The 17,664-nt window shown below is 46.8% G+C and overlaps 1 protein-coding gene across 2 annotated transcripts in view; it reads right to left on the reverse strand.

The window, feature by feature from the left end:
* Window positions 1–17,451, reverse strand: part of LOC119164914 (monoglyceride lipase) — a 74,250-nt gene extending 56,799 nt beyond the window's left edge. Inside the window, exons 1-2 of one of the 2 annotated variants that reach the window (XM_075873285.1) lie at window positions 17,092–17,451; window positions 9,291–9,577 (exon numbers count right to left, since the gene is read on the reverse strand). In XM_075873285.1, coding sequence (XP_075729400.1) covers window positions 9,291–9,577; window positions 17,092–17,325 — 521 coding nt within the window. In that variant the 5' untranslated portion in view covers window positions 17,326–17,451. The remainder of the gene's footprint in view (window positions 1–9,290; window positions 9,578–17,091) is intronic. The other variant, XM_075873284.1, reaches the window with a different exon arrangement.
* Between the last annotated feature and the right edge of the window lie 213 nt (window positions 17,452–17,664).

The following is a 17,664-nucleotide window of genomic DNA, read 5'->3' on the forward strand; positions in this document are numbered from 1 at the left end:
GTGGCAGTTTGTTCTGTGTATCTTTAGCACACGACTGAATTAAGTTTGAAAAAAGGTGAAGGAAAGCGTATGCCCGTAAAGCACATGTCAATGAAGCACTTTTTTTTTTGTAACTTCGTTCCATAATATAGCACTAAGAGACAAAAAAGGGGTCGCTGTGCACAATAGCTATAGTTTTGGCCGACTGTACCAGCTGTCACATATATCTCCGAAGTGATGCAACACAGCTCTACATCCTTTTAAAGGAAATGCTGAGGACGACCATGCTTTCGTATACCGTCAATGTCCATTCTGATCGCCAAAGGTATCATGTCCTAAGGCTGCACTCCCTCTTCATATAAAGGGGGGAGGGGGTGATTTAACTACATGTTTTAGGGGTGAAGCTGCTTAAGGTGGGGGCTGTGCGTCCCCTGTATGTAGCCACCTCTGATTTAGTTCTTGCAGTGTTTACTAGATGGTGGTACTGTCCACAGTTTGAGGCCAGGATAGGAGTATTGCGAACCAAGACATATCGGGCCAAATACGAACGGGTATACATGGTATGCAGTGCATGCGGAGAGGAGGAGGAAACTGCCGAACACTTGGTAATGTTCTGTAAAAGGCTTCACCCTATAGTTCAGGATGATGGCGGAGAGTTTTTCAAAGCACTGGGGTTTAGAGACAGGGAGGGCAAAATGGACAAAGTGGGTATAATTAACTAGAAGGAGGTTATCTGATTAGTGGCTAAAGTCAAGGCACGAGTGAAAATTAAGCCGTTCACTGCAGAGTACCAGTCCTATACTTCACTATTTAAAGAAAAAGAAACGATAAATGTAGTTGTTGGTTCAGTAAGTAATTGTTCCTACTCTCTTTTAATGCAGGGCAGGTGTTTCATGCGCCACAGGAATAAAATTAGCATTAAATAAATAAGTATTATGGCTAGGTGGCATTAGCCGCCACCCGATCCAAAGGGTAAAGCCACATCAACCCATCCATCCATCCATGTAGCCACCTCTCGTTTAGTTATTGCAGTGTTCACTAGATAGCGGCACTTGCAGCCGATGACGAAAAGATGCAAGATGTTATAAACTAGACGTCGGTGCTTGTAGTTGATGAAAGATGCGAGATGTTGTAAAATAGGAATGATGTCACATACGGCGTGTGTCACTGGTGGAAGGCAATCGTTCGATTTAGCGCGGCGACGTACGCTAGGGGGAGCGTTGTATTAAAATCGAGTGGGCGAAATGTACGGAAGATTTATGGTTTACCAGGTTTACCTCCGGGGCTTCGCCCACTCATCATCATTCACTTCGTGGATATGGCGGCACTTTTTTCTTTGAAACAGAGAGCGCTTTCGTTTTGATGTCGAGCGAGAGGGAAGGCGTCATATAGAAGCAAATAGAGCAACCGTTCAAATGTTATGAAGAAAGGGGTCCGAGATTAAGATTTTAGCGGAGGTACCGAACAGTTGTAGCCGTGAACCTTATTACCGTGGTAAGGACCGTTCCTTTCAAACCATCGTTGGGGCTACGCTAAGACACCAAAGTATCCCGGTAAAACAAGATGACCTCCCTACGTGGAGGTTATGGGTATAGCGATTCATGCCGTGGTGGTTACCATCATTAATAGGTATATGCTTGCAAAAGCTGAAGAGAACATAGTACAAAACGCGATTGAAATTCGGCCTTCTTGGTACATGCTGTCGAGGGAAAAAATGCCGAATGAACAGGGACTCGAAAAGAGGACGCACAACACAGGCGCCACAAGAAGCGCAGGCACTTCAGGGCGACGCACTTGTGCATGCTTTCTCCGCAGCCGATCCTGTCCGCCGTCCATCACACGTCACGCGTATTGCGCCATAGCACCAGCCGCCTACAGCCACACCTTCGTCACAACCTCTTCGAGAGGCCTTGAGACGTCCGCCAATGGCTCCGATGCCTTCGTGACGCCAGCAGTCACTTGCCGCGCCTTGCTCACCACCGCAAGCGTACCGGACCCCAGCATCTGGTTGACGTCCCCTCCTTCGTTTTTCTCTCTCTCCCAGGGTACCACATGCCAGAGCATTGACTCATATTTAGTGCCCCAAAGGAGGGCAGTGGGCTTGCACGATTTGTGTGGTGAATGCCCGTTCCCGACGACCGTTACGGCTCACTCAAGGAGTGCTACATTTGTCGCACGTCCTTGACATACACGGCTTCGCTGTCAAAAAGATCCGGACGAATTTCTTTTGATTGATTGATTGATATTTGGGGTTTAACGTCCCAAAACCACCATATCAATGAGAGACGCCGTAGTGGAGGGCTCCGGAAATTTCAATCACCTGGGGTTCCTTAACGTGCCAAACTTGTTTTAGCCTTCGCCGAAACGAGCGTTGGAGGATATGAACGTCACCTATATAATGAATGCGGCCATGCTCGTTATCTTTGTAGAAAGAAAACACTCGATTGGGTGAACGAATTTGGGCATTATTACGAGTCCTGGGCCACCGCATGGCCATCATATTGCGCCTATGTGTCCAGACTAGCCCGGGACACTGGCACACCCGGTTCGTATAGCGAAAACGAATGCCTTCAGGCTCCAGAACGAAGAATTCAGGGGTACATCTTGTACAACATGACACGATTAAAGGACAAACCGGATTCCTTTGTCACTACAGATATAGCTGGTAGATGTTCTGCCACGGTCGAGTGATTCGCACGGTCTGCTTCTTGGCCCGGATCCAAGAAACCGATAGGCCCCATGGCGCGAGCCGCATCGGATAGTTCGTGGAGACCTTGAACCCCGCACTTCGCGGTGTTCGCCGAAGCGAACAATTATTCGGGGCACTTAATCATACTGGATCGCAGTTTGCCTGGGTGTGGCCGTAAAAGAAGGATGCCGTTAAACGCCATGCTCGTATAGTCGAGTGAGCTTTCCCGTAAACATAGAAATATTTCAGGCAACAAATATACCGCGCCGACACAAAATATACTAAATGAAGCTATAACCTGAGACAAGTGATCGATGAGAAACCGCGCAGTGAATTTCGATGTACTATAGTACAACAACAAAAAATACCATGCGCGCTTAAGACGTGGAAATCATTTTTTTCGAAAACAGTACTAGCTGGTATTAAAAAAAATAAATCAAGGCATCTTCGCACTCTTTTTTTTCCCCGTTTTCTGTCTGTTTTTCTATTTATTTATTCCTCACGTTATGGCTTTTTTTTTGCTTTTTCTATACTTACTCAAAAATTTTCCTTTCTCTATATATCTCGCTTGCTTCCACTTTTCTTGCTATGTTTATATGTGGTTTTTCTGTAATTTGTGCCAAGCAATTACAGCGTACTGCAACCCGGGTCTGTAAAGTGTTCCGTGCTTACATTTCATAAATTACACACGTTAAAAGAAAGAAGTTCAGTTGCTATATTCACCGAAAAAATGCTGTAAGGCTGTACAGTAACGTCAGTTCGTGCGGGTCGGACCACAGTCCAAGCATACTTTACGAAGAATCATTTGTGCAAGTGCGTTTACCATTCTCAAAAAAAAAAAAGAATTAACTGTGGGACACATGGCACGCTTCACGTTCGTTTAATATCGGAACTTACTTTCACTATCGTATCGCAAAGTGCTCCGAAATATTCTGGTTGACCACAAAATGACCTTCCACTCAATGTCTTTCATAACTCGGTACGGACCAGTGAGGCTCTTAATCCGATTAGTGAAACAAAGTTTTTGTCAACATCCGGCGCGAAGCCAGTGCCACCCATAGCTATAAAGCAAGCAAGCAGCGTGTTTCACGGTCAAACAAGAAGGACCCTAATTGACTTAAGCATTGGCCAATCTCCTCGGAGGGTTGAATCTAAAGAGTCCTTCCAGTTAATGGCTACAGAAAGACACGGTCTCCGCTTTAAGTACCACTTGACCTCGAACATCGAGGCTGCGCGGCACACTGGAAAGGATCGAGCTCTGCGCCCATTGTGTCGCTTTTTTGTATACGCAAAGTGATTATATTAAGTGGACTGCTATGCCGGAGGTCACAAACACTTTTTACTTTAAACAAATAGCACTAACCATCGCGCAGATACAGCTAAATCGACGTCCCCCATAATGGCGTATAAAGCGAAGACAAGTTGACGCTGACACTATTCATTGACGGAAATCAAGGAGGCTTAAAGAATATTTTTTTTTCAATTTCCTTGACAGAAACTGTACCGATCAACACCGACAGATAATTTTAAATAAATGAATTTCATTGCTCACAACCCGCGTTTTGCAAACACCATTTAGAACATGCATCTGCAATTGCAGCTGATTTTTAATCATTATTGTTGTGTATTCTGTTATTTTTTTTTATTTTTACTTGTAACGCCGTGCAAGAGGGTCGAGGTCTATTTAAGGCACTTCAGCGTTTCGCACCGGCTTCCTGTCTTGTAAAAGAAATGAAAATAAAAATTTCGCTTCACGTCACACCCAGAATGTCACCCTTTCTAAATCACCTCTACTATACTTCATCGCAACTCCGTCACGCTTTCAATCGAAGGTAATCCTAACACCACACTACTGTTGAACGGCTTGTACTGTATCCGCATCGGATGCGAGTAACTCCTACCTGCTTGCAAAACGAGCCCGAACACGATCCAAAGCATCCAAGTCCAAGATCCGAGTATATACCTTTGGTTTACCACGCTTCGCATTAACTGCTGAAACCATCGCCATTGCTATAGGGACTACTCAATTCGTGGCGCACATCACCGTTGAGACCATGCGTACCTATGCTTCACGATATATGCCGGTAACCCTTCCCACCAACTGGCAAGCCTGACTGCCGAAAGACTCTGTACACCACTTAGTGAACTTGTCTATGCCCGTCGTGCGTCTTTTACGACAGGGTAATCGCCTGCGCAGAAGCCGGTGTTTCCTCTGCGGTGCTTGTACCTTCAGCAAGAATACGTCTTAATTCCAGCAGTGCAGAAGAAATCAGCTTTACCTGCACCAGCGCTAAAACAATAGATCCTACATTTCTTGCACGCAACTTACAACAACCGCGTGCACATTTTCACCGACGGGTCGACCACTGTGTCCAGTTCTGGCGGTGCCATGGCGACACCGACGCGAGAAACGACACACCGACTTAAACAATTCCAGGTCAACCACTGTGTCCAGTTCTGGTGGTGCCGTGGTGACACCAACGCGAGAAGCGGCACATCGACTTAAACTATCCCAGGTCAACCACTGCGTCCAGTTCTGGCGGCGCGGTACAGCACGAGAAATAGCACCACGACTCAAAGTATCCCGTGTAACTACATCTACGGTGGCAGAACCTACGGCTCTGCATTGTCCCCATAAAGAGTGCATTCATTCTGAGAGACCGAGCAAGACGGCTGTTTTCTGGGACTCAAAACCGGCATTACATTCCCCGACGCGGAATCTGCCACGAACAGCTTGCATACGAAATTCTAAGCATTCATCACCGCGTCCAAGAAAATGGCCTCGAGGTTAACATTGAGTGGCCACGTGGTCACTGCGGGATGAGTGGCGACGTTTCTGCAGATAACGCAGCTTATGCACCTCACGAACAAGAGAGCACCGTTCCGAGTTCATCTGTCTAAGACAAAGGCGGCTAGGGAGGGAGCTTCGTGACTTATATAGCTGGCTCAAAGTCTCATTTTATTTATTTGCCCCGCCGCGGTGGTCTATAGTGGCTAAGGTACTCGGCTGCTGACCCGCAGGTCGCGGGATCCAATCCCGGTTGTGGCGGCGGCATTTCCGACGGAGGTGGAAAGGCTGTAGGCCCCTGTGCTCAGATTTGAGTGCACGTTAAAGAACCCCGGGTTGTGAAAAATTATCGGAGCCCTCCACTACGGCGTCTCTCATAATTATATGGTAGTTTTGGCACATTACACCCCACATATCAATGAAATCAATTACTTTATTTATTTACAGAATGTTTTTAACCTTACACGAAGGTTATTACAAGAGTGTAAAAATACAAACATTGTACAAGCAAGGTAATGCAATGGCAATAAAGACCATACCCCTTTCCCTTCCCCCAGTGTAGAGTAGCAGGCTAGAGCAAGCTATCGCTCAGGCCGACCTCTCTGCCTTTCTATAAATAAACTTACCTCCTCCCTCCTCCTCCACCATACAGGAATGTAACACACGCAAGAGTGACGACATCCTTACATGCAATTGTCGTGATCATGGTGATTGCCAATGTACTTGACATACAAACATAATACATTGCCTACACAAAACCAAAAGACTATAAAATAATAAAACACTAGAGTGCGAATGCTTTCACTCGTACACAAGTAAGTTAGCTCATACATCATGGGAAGCACCAATATGAGATTTTCAAAACTTTCTGGAAATTTCCGAATTGTTGGTTGCGCTGCAGTAATTGAATCCCATTCTCTTATTACGCGAGGGAAAAAAATTAAAAACGGAAGGTGTTGTTGCAGAAGTATTCTTTGTACATTAGCTGATGTTTTTGGCGCGCTGTTCTTTTTTTTTCTTTTTTTTTAACGGCGAATGCCGAGGCATTTGTTTTATTGCGGTCATTCAACAATCGGTAAAAAACGTTTGCGGGAGTAGAACACGCCAAGTATACAAGGCACACAAGACTCCAAATAAACCCTGCGCTGTAGCTCCGACCTCCCCCGGGTTTCGACAGGGTGAAGTTTCCCTTACATGCCGGCTTTACAGTTGGGGATAGCCTTTACGAAGGTATGCACAACATCAATCGGAGTGACTGACCGTTAAGCGTGCGAGGTCTGCGGCACACCGAAGGAGGCATTGATCATGCGCTATACGCCGCTGCTCCCGATTTGCACCTGTAAGACGAACTCTTTCTGATATGACGCCACGATTAGACGATCGGCCGCTATACGTGCAGATACTATACTGGATCACCATCCCCATCTCTCGTCGGCCAACAAGGCAGTTAAAGCGCTATTGTTTGTGTGTGTGTTTCTTTAAGGACTATACGGGCCTCTATGGGCGTCTGTGGCTATTGTGCAGTACCATTAACGTCACACAAGTGTAAGCGTATCTGTTTATTACCTTTTCCCTTTATTTTCCTTTTCTTGCACTCCTCTCTCTATCTCTGTCTTATCTTTTTACTCCGCTCACCCTTTTCGCCCAGCGAAGTGTAGCCTACCGGACCGCTGTCAGGTTAACCATCCTTGCCTTCTCCAATTTGTATTCCTTCCTAATACCTGTTCACGAAAAGCAAGCCGAAAGAACTTCGGTTTTTTTTTTTCACTCGAACGTGCGGACTAGAGCGTCGCGTTAACTGATAACAATCATAGTATTAAAGACTTCACTGTCCAGATTGGTAGCTTTAATGCTTAGTTGCGCAACACCTCCTCGCGTTCCCCGTGCTTTGAACGTACGCTCAGCATAGAGACATTACAACCATATGGCCTTTTTTTTTCCCTCCTTGCACCCGGACCCGAATGTCACATTTGATGAAGTTCACCTAGCGAAGGTAAACAAGGTCGCCAAACAGATAAACAAGCACGGAAAAAGGTTGAACCCTTGAGACTACCTGGAGGCAGTAATTTTAGGCAGTCGTACTGTTCTTGGCTTTATTCCACAAGGTTCGCCACCGCGTGGTCAGAACGCGTGGACTGACGTCACAATATCGCGAAGGAAGCCGGCATCGGACAAACGTCATCACCGCGCTCAAATAATAGCAGCCGTTTTCGAGATGTCCGATGCGTCCTTCGGTTATTCGCGCTTACCGTGACTAACCTTTTCGATCACAGATAAAGATCAAAAAGCTAATGAGGCAGGTGTGTAATCTTTTAATGAACATTATCTCGCCCTAAATCTATCAGTGCCGCAGCAGCAGACCAATTATGTTCCCACACTGCCGGATTTATCTATCCTCCAAAAGCACTGCGTAAGCGACTGCGGTTTCTTTTCGAAAGTTGCGCGAGCAGCGACTACAACAGTTGTGCAACTTCGAGTGCATTCCACCCACTTCCTGCTGATTTAGCATTCACTTAACGCGTGGAGCTGCGTATCGTTAAATGAAGTAACCTTGGTAGCGACACTACGTTAGAATATTTTCTGCGCGATGCGACTGATAGCAACGTCGTTTTCTTTTGCTTCTTTTCTCTTTTTTTGCCTGAAGTCATCGCAGTGTACGGGGTGAATCGTGTGGCTTGCGCACGTACTCACAGACGGCGGTTCAATTCTTTCATCGGATAGGCGCAATATGACCCTTGCCTGATCGAAAGACGATTTCGTAGCAGTTATGGCGCACTCGCATATATGCGAGAAATCGTATACCACCTTAAATTTTTCACAACGAAAATCAAGTGTCCGGTGACAAAATAAGTGATGCAGCCAGTATATTATTCGCAGAGTATTATTACTTTTACTGACCATTAGAATAACTAATCGATTCGTAACAAACAGTTCACTGTCTATTGAAAGCCATGCACTGGTGAAGGGTTTGTTACAAAGCGTAAAGCTTTGTAACAAACCATTTGTTACAAAGCGTAAAGCTTTGTAACAAACCACAGAAAGATCCACTATTCAGGCCCGAGTCAACTGTGAGCGGCGAGAAAAGCTGATAGAAACCGTGTACACGAATTTCTTCAAAAATTGCCATCCGCGTCAGCTCGAAATCGTGACAAACTTTCTGGTTTCAAACAAAGTGACAAAACGAAACAAATTGCATATCGCGAGACGCATTCCAACAAATCGTAGGCTGGACTTCATTTTGTGTGTAGCCCATAAAAAAAAAGCTATTATAAAGCAAACACGCATATACAGATAGATCTGGAACAGGCTATTCCGAACACATGACCCACAAATAGGGTTTAAAAAAAAAGAAACTCAAAAACCGCGTTCAGGTACTGATGATAGCTTCCTGACGGACTTTCGAAATGAACTACACGAGGCCTTTCAGCTAACTCACGCCAAGAAAATAATTTCACACAGTATATGAAAGGCGAAAAAAATTAAACAATGCATTTATCTTAGCACACATGAAATAAAACGACGTTGCTAAACAAGCGTTTGACATTTTCTACAAAATATTTCTTGGAGTTATCTATTTCAAAGTTTAGTCAAGCAATCTTAATTATGCAGCTAGCTGGAGTGGAAAAATATCTCCTGACGTGTTGCAGACGTCTGAGAACGAGACTTGCCCAATTCACGCTCATAGAGCATGCTTTCTTTATTGTTTTTTTTTTTCAATACAACGTGCAAGTTAGTTTAAATACTCTGAACGATTGTCGCTGCCGTACTGAAGCAAAGCAGTTGACACACGAAACTATAAATAGCTTGCTTAATTTAGTGTGGAATGAAACGTACCTGGGCTCAACTTCGGGACTCCAGGTGACGCAAGCGATCTTGTGCCCGTCTCTGTTGCGAAACGAGCCGCTGTCGTCTGCTAGCACGCCGATGGTAGACGACATGGTGGACCAACTCTTGTGACGGCCTCCGATCCTCGATAGCATTAGGAACGGAACCGCAACAGCAAGTGCGGCACCTCCTTGCCTCGGAGTGCGTTCCGAAAACCGAGTCCGTAGCCCCGGGTTCGCACACACCGAACGCTTGGCGACGTATCCGTATGGCACAAACGAAGCCGGCGATGTCGTCTGCAAAAGAGCGCACCGAGTTTTGTCGTCTGCTAACGCGCGCACACCGACTTCATAGCCTTATCGAAACACCAAACGAAACACTTCGACGTAGGGTACTCGACAATGAGAACCCTGGCTTTATAGGCGACTCTTCCACTATTATGTCTTTAACGAGCGGCTCGTCAACTATTAGAACTAGTGAAAGTGAGATTTAAAGAGCGGCCGCGGCGGAGTGCACAGTTCACGGCGGTCGCTCACGGAGGAGCGATGCCAAATGCGAGGTTGCGGCAGCGCATTCCGGTTTTGAAAGCAGGTTGTTGGCGCGCTGTGCTCGATTACTCTTTTTCGAGGACGCTCGCACCAACCGGTAGTGACGTATGAACAGTGACGAAGCGAAAAGACACGCTCACGCTTGCTCTAACTTCCGGTATTTCTCTCTCAACCGTCAATCGACACAGCCCCTCTCGCTCTCTGCCAGAACGAGGCGCTCTTCTTTTTCCCAACTTCCTCAGGCTCGCGCTCTCAAGGAGCGGGAAACTTGAAATGTAACGCGCTGGCTTCGTTTCTCTGTGTGATAAGCTACACTCGTACACTACACTTACACACATAGGCCTGCGCACGGAGGGCAACCCCCCCCCCCCCCTAGTAACCTATGAAGGGTGGGAGGTGCTGAAGTCAGCCTTATTCAGTAACGTTATTGTCATAACAGGAAGCGGGGCGCTGCAACTAGGAGAGTGGGTGGGGGGAGGGGAAGGCGGAAAGTCACCACCATACATTGACATACTAGAGGAGGGTGGGGGGCGCCCCCGTGAATACTGCCGCGGACATAGCACACTCCTACGAAGCGAGCGAGGGATGACCGACTTGCGGGTAACGTCATACGGTCCTCACAAAAACCGTGCAACTGCTTGCATGTACGGATGTTCAATTTGATTAGATTTTACGGAACTTATTGCCGAAAGAATGGCATGATTATGTGGTTAGTCGTAGTTTACGATTGCGGCTTAATTTTGGACCAACCGGGTTTTCTGAACGTGCTCATATCTGCAAACATTTTTTCGCTAACAACAACGCTGTTGTAGCTCGGCGTCGTTTGTGCGGTGTTGCTAAAAAGCTCCACAGGCGGGTATGCGCCAAGTAAATTGGATAAATCCCACTACAAAGTAATACAGCACGTGCGAGCGTTAAAAAAAAAAAAAATTCTGCGCGGCAAAGTGGAGCACGTACAACTGGTGAAAGAGAAGATAGAGAAAAAAACGGAGGGAAAAACACAAGGAAAGCGATAGAAGTAAAGAAACAGAAAATTAAGACAGAGAGAGAAACAAAAATACCACAATTAGAAAAAAGATCTACACAAAACGAAAGAAAGGAATAAAGAAGGGAAGAGGGAAAACTTTAGAAAGACAATGGGAAAGGTGTATGAAAAACACAAATTAGAAAACAGCAGCAATACAGAAAGAAAGAAAAGGAGAACCTAGGAATTGATTCATTGATTTGTGGGGTTTAACGTCCCAAAACCACCATTTGATTATGAAATACGCCGTAGTGGAGGGCTCTGGAAATTTTGACCACCTGGGGTTCTTTAACGTGCACCCAAATCTGAGTACACGGGCCTACAACATTTCCGCCTCCATCGGAAATGCAGCCGCCACAGCCGGGAATCGAACCCGCGACCTGCGGGTCAGCAGCCGAGTACCTTAGGCACTAGACCACCGCGGCGGGGCAGAAACTAGGAAAGAACGATACGGAAATAAGAGGGGCCACCCATGTGCGCACTTCTTTGCTCTTGCCACCAGTAGTGCTAGGCCACTTTTTTCTTTGCGTTTCACGACCATCGAAACGCGTTCACCGCTGCCGGCAATCGAACCCAAGACCTCGAGCTCAGCAGCGAAAGGAGAATACCAGGGCGGGGTTTTTTTTTTTTTTTTTTTTTTGGTAAAGGATTACGGTGCGTCCGAAAATACCCGCCCTCGCTGCCGGCATCTTGTCTACTTCTTCGCCTCGCCTTCGTATCCGCGCTGCCAGACTGAAACAGGAAGAAACAACAAAGCTTCGCGCGTGACTGCGAAGAAGCAGCTGGCCCCGCCGACCCCCATAGCAACCGGACTCTTACACAACCAGTCGCCACACCATCTGTCCGGTCAACGCACCGAGGCTGTTGTGCACTTCCTGAAGGACTTCTTTTTGGCCGAGTTGGCGCTTACATTCGTAGGCGCGTGAACGGAAGGAGACTGGGTGGCAGGGGGGCATCCCCCTTTGACAGATAAGAGGGGGCCTCAAAGTCAACGCCATACCACGGTGACTAGACGCCACCATACGCATGGTACATTGACGCGATAGGAAGGGGTGCAGCGACTGGGGGGGGGGGGGGGGGCGCTAAGTTTTCTCTATACTACGCTGACTACAGTAAAACTTGCGTTGGGTCCCTTGGAGGGGGGGGGGGGGCTAAGTTTTTCTTATACTACGGTGACTACAGTAAAACTTGCGTTGGGTCACCGAAGGGTGTGTTGGGGGGCAGGTGCTAAGTCATCTCTATACTACGGTGACTACAGTAAAACTTGCGTTTAATCTAGGTGCGTAGCAAAATAAGAACAGAACTTCTTTGGCGCAAACAATACGGAAAGAAAAAAAAAGAAGAAGAAGGTGAGGAAAGAAATAGATTGACGCCAAGCTAACAACTGCTTCATGCTTCTCACAGCATCGCATATATATATATAAACCCCAGCCATTGCACGCGCACGCACAGCTTCGTATTGTGTACGTCATAGCAGATAAAATCCCATAATACGTCACACCACAACACTTGAATGCTCACGCGTAGTATCATATTACACACGTAAAATACGATATTCTAACCAAAGTGTGCGCGCAAAAATTCATATTCAGTGGCATGCAAAGAAATAAAGGGATCGCCGGTATACAATTAGCTCCGTTTTTCTAAATGCGATATGCTTTAAAAGCAAGCCGTGCATCTCAATTCCTTAATCGGCCTAGAATCAGCGTGTCATGAAACTGCCCTGAACAATCGATGCAGGAATTCAAATGACCAAGAAGATGTGCCCCCTTTGTCTACTTTGTTAGCTTTTTGCGTATCTTCCTTAACACGCTCGTTTATGCATCGTCCCGTTTTTCTGATGTAGAACCTGCCACATACCAAAGGTATCGCATATACCACACAGGTGATGCAAGCAATGTAGCAGACACCGTGTTTTATTTGGCACCCATGTTGGCTACTATACCGCAAGACCGGGAGCACAACTTCGAGAGCTACATGATGCTCCTCACGACCGCAGCCGATGCCCTGTTTCAGAAAAGGAAAACCAGTAAGAAGGTGGTCTGTGAACGTGAACCATTGCAGGCTTGTTGAGATACCTTATTTACATAAGGGCACACATCTACTCGAGAAATTTGCTAACAGGCATGGCGTCACCTTGGTGTTTCCCGCGCCCAACAAGTTTTCGAAGTTGTGCTCCACGCACTTGTGGTGTAGCAAACATGGCAGAGCCACTTAACGATGACGTCAATTATGCTACAGCCATGCATTTAGTTTTTTTTTTTTGTTGTTGTTAGTGGCGGCGCGAAAAATTAGCACAAGCTAGAAAGAGACACTTGATTCTGAACTTAAAAAAAACAAAAAAAGAGCCCGCTTGATGTCTTCGCTGCAGAGATACGTGCACACACGTGCACAGAGGTGACTGCTTGTTTACATTATGGCCGCCAGCGATGGCGGCCAGACGAGACTGAGGTGGACAGTGAAAACATTTCGCGACAGCCTTTTGTTCACCAGACTTCGTAAAATTCAGAGATTCCTTAAAAAGCAGCGTTAATTGCGTGTTTTCACGAAAGTGGGTCGAATAGTGAATGACGAATGCCGTCTTTTGAGTAGTCTCCGGGATTGAGTTCAACTACAACGGTGAATCGCCGAGTCGGTGAAGTCGCCGAGTATAGTGGCCAATCCGACTCCTGCTGCTAGCGCTATGGCTGCTTCCTCGGCTTCTGTCGTCTTAAGCACATAGACTGAAGCAGCTGCTTTAATTAGAAGTGAATTGGCCTTGTCAGGGAGAATGAATACGCTTATTGCATATGCTTTGATCAATTCTCGATACAGGGCGGTGTCAACGTACGCAACGGTTGGGTTGGACACGTACGTATAGTGCGAGGATTGGGCCCTAGCTTTCCTTCTGCCGTCGTGGTGGTTGGTCAACATGTTCTTTGGCAGTGGTTTTATGATGAATTTCTTTCCGATGTTGGGAGGGGGGACGGCAGGATTGTTACCCGTAGGAGATACCACGTGACCGATTTCAGCAAGGACCCAACTTCCCTGGCAAGGATCTCGCTTACCTGCAATCGGTGAATTTGTGTCGTAAGATGCGCTTCAAGAAGTTCTTCTAAGGTGTTATGCAGCCCAAGACTAAAGAGGCGCTCTGTCGAGATATTTCGGGGTATCCCAAATGCCACCTTATACGCTTTCCGTATAAGCCTGTTTAGTTGGGCTTGCCGAGCTCTCGACTGGAAACGTGGTTTCGCTAGTTCCTCCTCTGACGTCGTTCCAGTTCACGTGGCGAATGATGTGGCCACCGCGCCACAGTTAAACGGCGAAAATATTGCCACTGTAGCTCTCTCTCTACAAAATGCAACAGCTGTTGCATAAAATGTAGAGGGTGCTTTTATCATGGTCATCTGTGTGTGTGTGTGTGTTTAGAAAAAGTGGTAAACGATTTAGAGTACTCAGCACTCTACTATGGAAGAGCATAAAGCCGTCGCATGGACCTCACACTGAATGAGGATCAGTTATGAAAGCGGCACTAAATTCTTTACCGGTTCACCCGCCACTTAACAGATCACTCACTTCGTGTCAACTCGACGCGAGCAGTGGTTCAGGTTAACAGGAGTACTTGAAATAACTCAGCTAAGTTAAGAAGGTTACGCGCAACACGTGATGCAACTGATCTGCCCTGGATTCCTAATTAATGCATATATATCGGCGTAACGACAATCGAAAACGCAAAGTGACGATTTCTGCCGTTTTATACGTACACATGCACACCTTGGAACCACTGAGGGTGCTTCGATCAATCCGAACGAGAAGGCGCACTCGCCTGCACAATTGATTGATTGATTTATATGTAGGCTTTAACGTCCCAAAACCGCCATATGATTATGAGAGGGGCCGTAGTGGAGGGCTCCGGAAATTTCGACCACCTGGAGTTCTTTAACATGCACCCAAATCTGAGCACACGGCCCCACAACATTTCCGCCTCCATCAGAAATGCAGCCGCCGTAGCCGGGATTAGATCCCGCGACCTGCGGGTCAGCAGCCGAGTACCTTAGCCACTAGACCGCCACGGCGGGGAACTCGCCTGCACAAGATTCGACTAACCGTGTGCCGGGTAAAGGGTCAACTCCTCGATCATCTGAGCCTCTCAGCACGTACAACGAGACATGCCAGCGCCAGCATCTCTCAAGAAGAGTGCTGCCCCTGCCACACTCCTCGCTGTGCAGGGCCCAAGCCGATTGCTCCAAACAAGAACCCGAGCCCTGCGGCACTGCACACACGATACGCCGAGCGGTTCTCAAGCCCAAATCGCCCCTTGTGTGTTGGTTATGCGGACTTCGAGCATGTCCTGTGTGGTTGTGCATTTTCCGGTACCGCTTTCCACCAAGAGAAAATGGGCAAGCTGATTAAGGCGCGGGACCTGACCTCTCATATCCTAGCCGTCCAGAAGGCCCGGGCGGTCAAGGTTTAACCTGGCCGTCCCCGAGTGGGCGTAGCCATGTGACTGAGTTAAATCGCGCCAATTGTGGACCTAATAAAGTTGTTTAATTCTCTCACTCACTCACTCGCCTGCCGAAACCACGATACAATTGTAAACCCTAATAGAGGAATTAATGCCGCTACGGCCCCGCCACGGTGGTCTTCGCCCCGCCACGGTGGTCTAGTGGCTAAGGTACTCGGCTGCTGATTCGCAGGTCGCTGGATCAAATCCCGGCTGTGGCGGCTGCATTTCCGATGGAGGCGGAAATGTTGTAGGCCCGTGTGCTCAGATTTGGGTGCACGTTAAAGAACCCCAGGTGGTCTAAATTTCCGGAGCCCTCCACTACGGCGTCTCTCATAATCATATAGTGGTTTTGGGACGTTAAACACCACAAATCAATCAATCAATCATTATAATTCCTCCAATAGGGTGTATGATTGTATTGTGATTTCGGCACGCGATCGAGTGACATGTATACCTTTAATAAGGTATACCTGTCACGGCGTTAATTCCTCCGATAGGGTATACAATCGTATTGTGATTTCGGCACGCCAGCGAGTGACATGTATACCTAGGGTATACATGTCACTCTCTCCCCCTTCATCACGTTTGTCGTTCGTCCGAAAAGAAAAAAGAAAAATGCCGGCACTGCATTGAACGCTACCTCCTGTCTCGTATCACATTTGCACGTGGTTACCAATTTTTCATCATTTTTTTTCTATTTGTACTATCCTACTATTTCTTAACATCCATCGTATTCACCGATAGCCTGTTCAAGCGGCTTTCGTGTGTGAGCAGTCTTTGATAACTTTTTGAGCTTACACGTGAGGGCACTAATAACGCCACGTGTTATACGGCAATCACGTGGTATTTTTCGAATTTCGTGCACATTAAACAAAGACGGGGAAAAAATTAGGCAAACCCTGTTTTCTTGCTTCACATTGAAAATTTTATTATGTCTAGTTAAGCGCTACAAGCGCTGTATTTAAGATTATTCTCTAGAGTCACTATTTAAGAAGCTTATTACGTAAGTTTTCTTAATTGCCTACCTTCACGGTTCGAAAAAATATTTGGCGTGCTCTATGGCTCAGAACAATGCTGTGCCAATTGAAGACGCGTAGCGCTCACGTATAATTTTTTTTCATTATTTGGTGCTTTTTAGCTGAAACACCATGTACACACGTAGATAGGAGGAGGAGGAGGAAGGTCAGGGAGGTTAGCCACACACACGGAGACAGTTGTGTAGTGTTGCCGTTCGCAGTAACTGAAAAAGTACCAGAACTCCAGTCAAATGTAGCCGAAGTATTCATGTCATTTAATGTTATCGCCAAATTTACAGCCAAACGGAACAGGAGCGGTATTATGAACATAGTGTGTACTATTGATTATGAAGTAAAATCATTTCGAAAATGTAAAACTGCATATTTGAAAGTAGCCAGTGAATAAATTCCGTGGCACGAACAGGAAATTTTCGTCGTCCAATGGGTCTAAAAGTAGCTAATTTGGCGCGAAGTATCCACCAACGGTAACCCTAATACTTGGTGTTGCGAACGAAAAATAACGAAGTTACGTTCAAATCTGGAAACGATGCGTGCGAAACAAAACTTTTCTACTCAAGTTTGAGGTTAGATAACCGAAAAAAAAAAGTGTGGTTTACTAAAGATACCTTCAAACAGAATTATAGCCTGCATACAGCCGTTTAATTTCAGGAAAGCTAGTAAACTAACAGTCTTAACTGCGACGGACAGAACGCCAAACGAAATGTTCCACGTTTACCTGGGCTCGGCGCATCAGTTCACGCCCCCTCCATTGGTTAAAGGTTCGAGTTCTGCCGCGCAGTGGTCCCGTCCCGCTGAGCTGTTGTTCTCTGGGCGAAAGTTGAACGCCGGAAGGAGTTCGAAGCTGTAGACGGTCCAGCTGCTGAGCCGAAACATTGTCGCAGACTTCGCGGGTGAATAGCCCACGACTTCGCTCGCTCAGAGTTGGTCGCAGCCCCGCAAGATTTCTCATACGAAAGACGGCGGCGAGTATAGCTGGGAAGCGATTTGCGCGTTGCGGTTCTCGACCGAGAGTGCACTACGACAATGCTCGAATCGGGCCAGCCACTTAGTAACTGTGACGTAGTCGATTTGTGTCGGCTGTGACACGTGGAAGGAAGATTATGGTTTCAATACTTCGCGCTACCGATACCACGGTGCGTCATTGATACAGGACATAAGAACATGGTAGACAAAAATAAAAGAAATGAAGAATGACTTGATTTATGCGTCGGGTTTAACGTCCCAGAACTACCCTATGATTACGAGAGACGCCGTAGTGGAGGGCTCCGGAAATTTCGACAAGCCAGGG

Source organism: Rhipicephalus microplus, chromosome 9 (genome assembly GCF_043290135.1).
Source record: "Rhipicephalus microplus isolate Deutch F79 chromosome 9, USDA_Rmic, whole genome shotgun sequence".
Taxonomy (NCBI): Eukaryota; Metazoa; Arthropoda; class Arachnida; order Ixodida; family Ixodidae; genus Rhipicephalus; species Rhipicephalus microplus.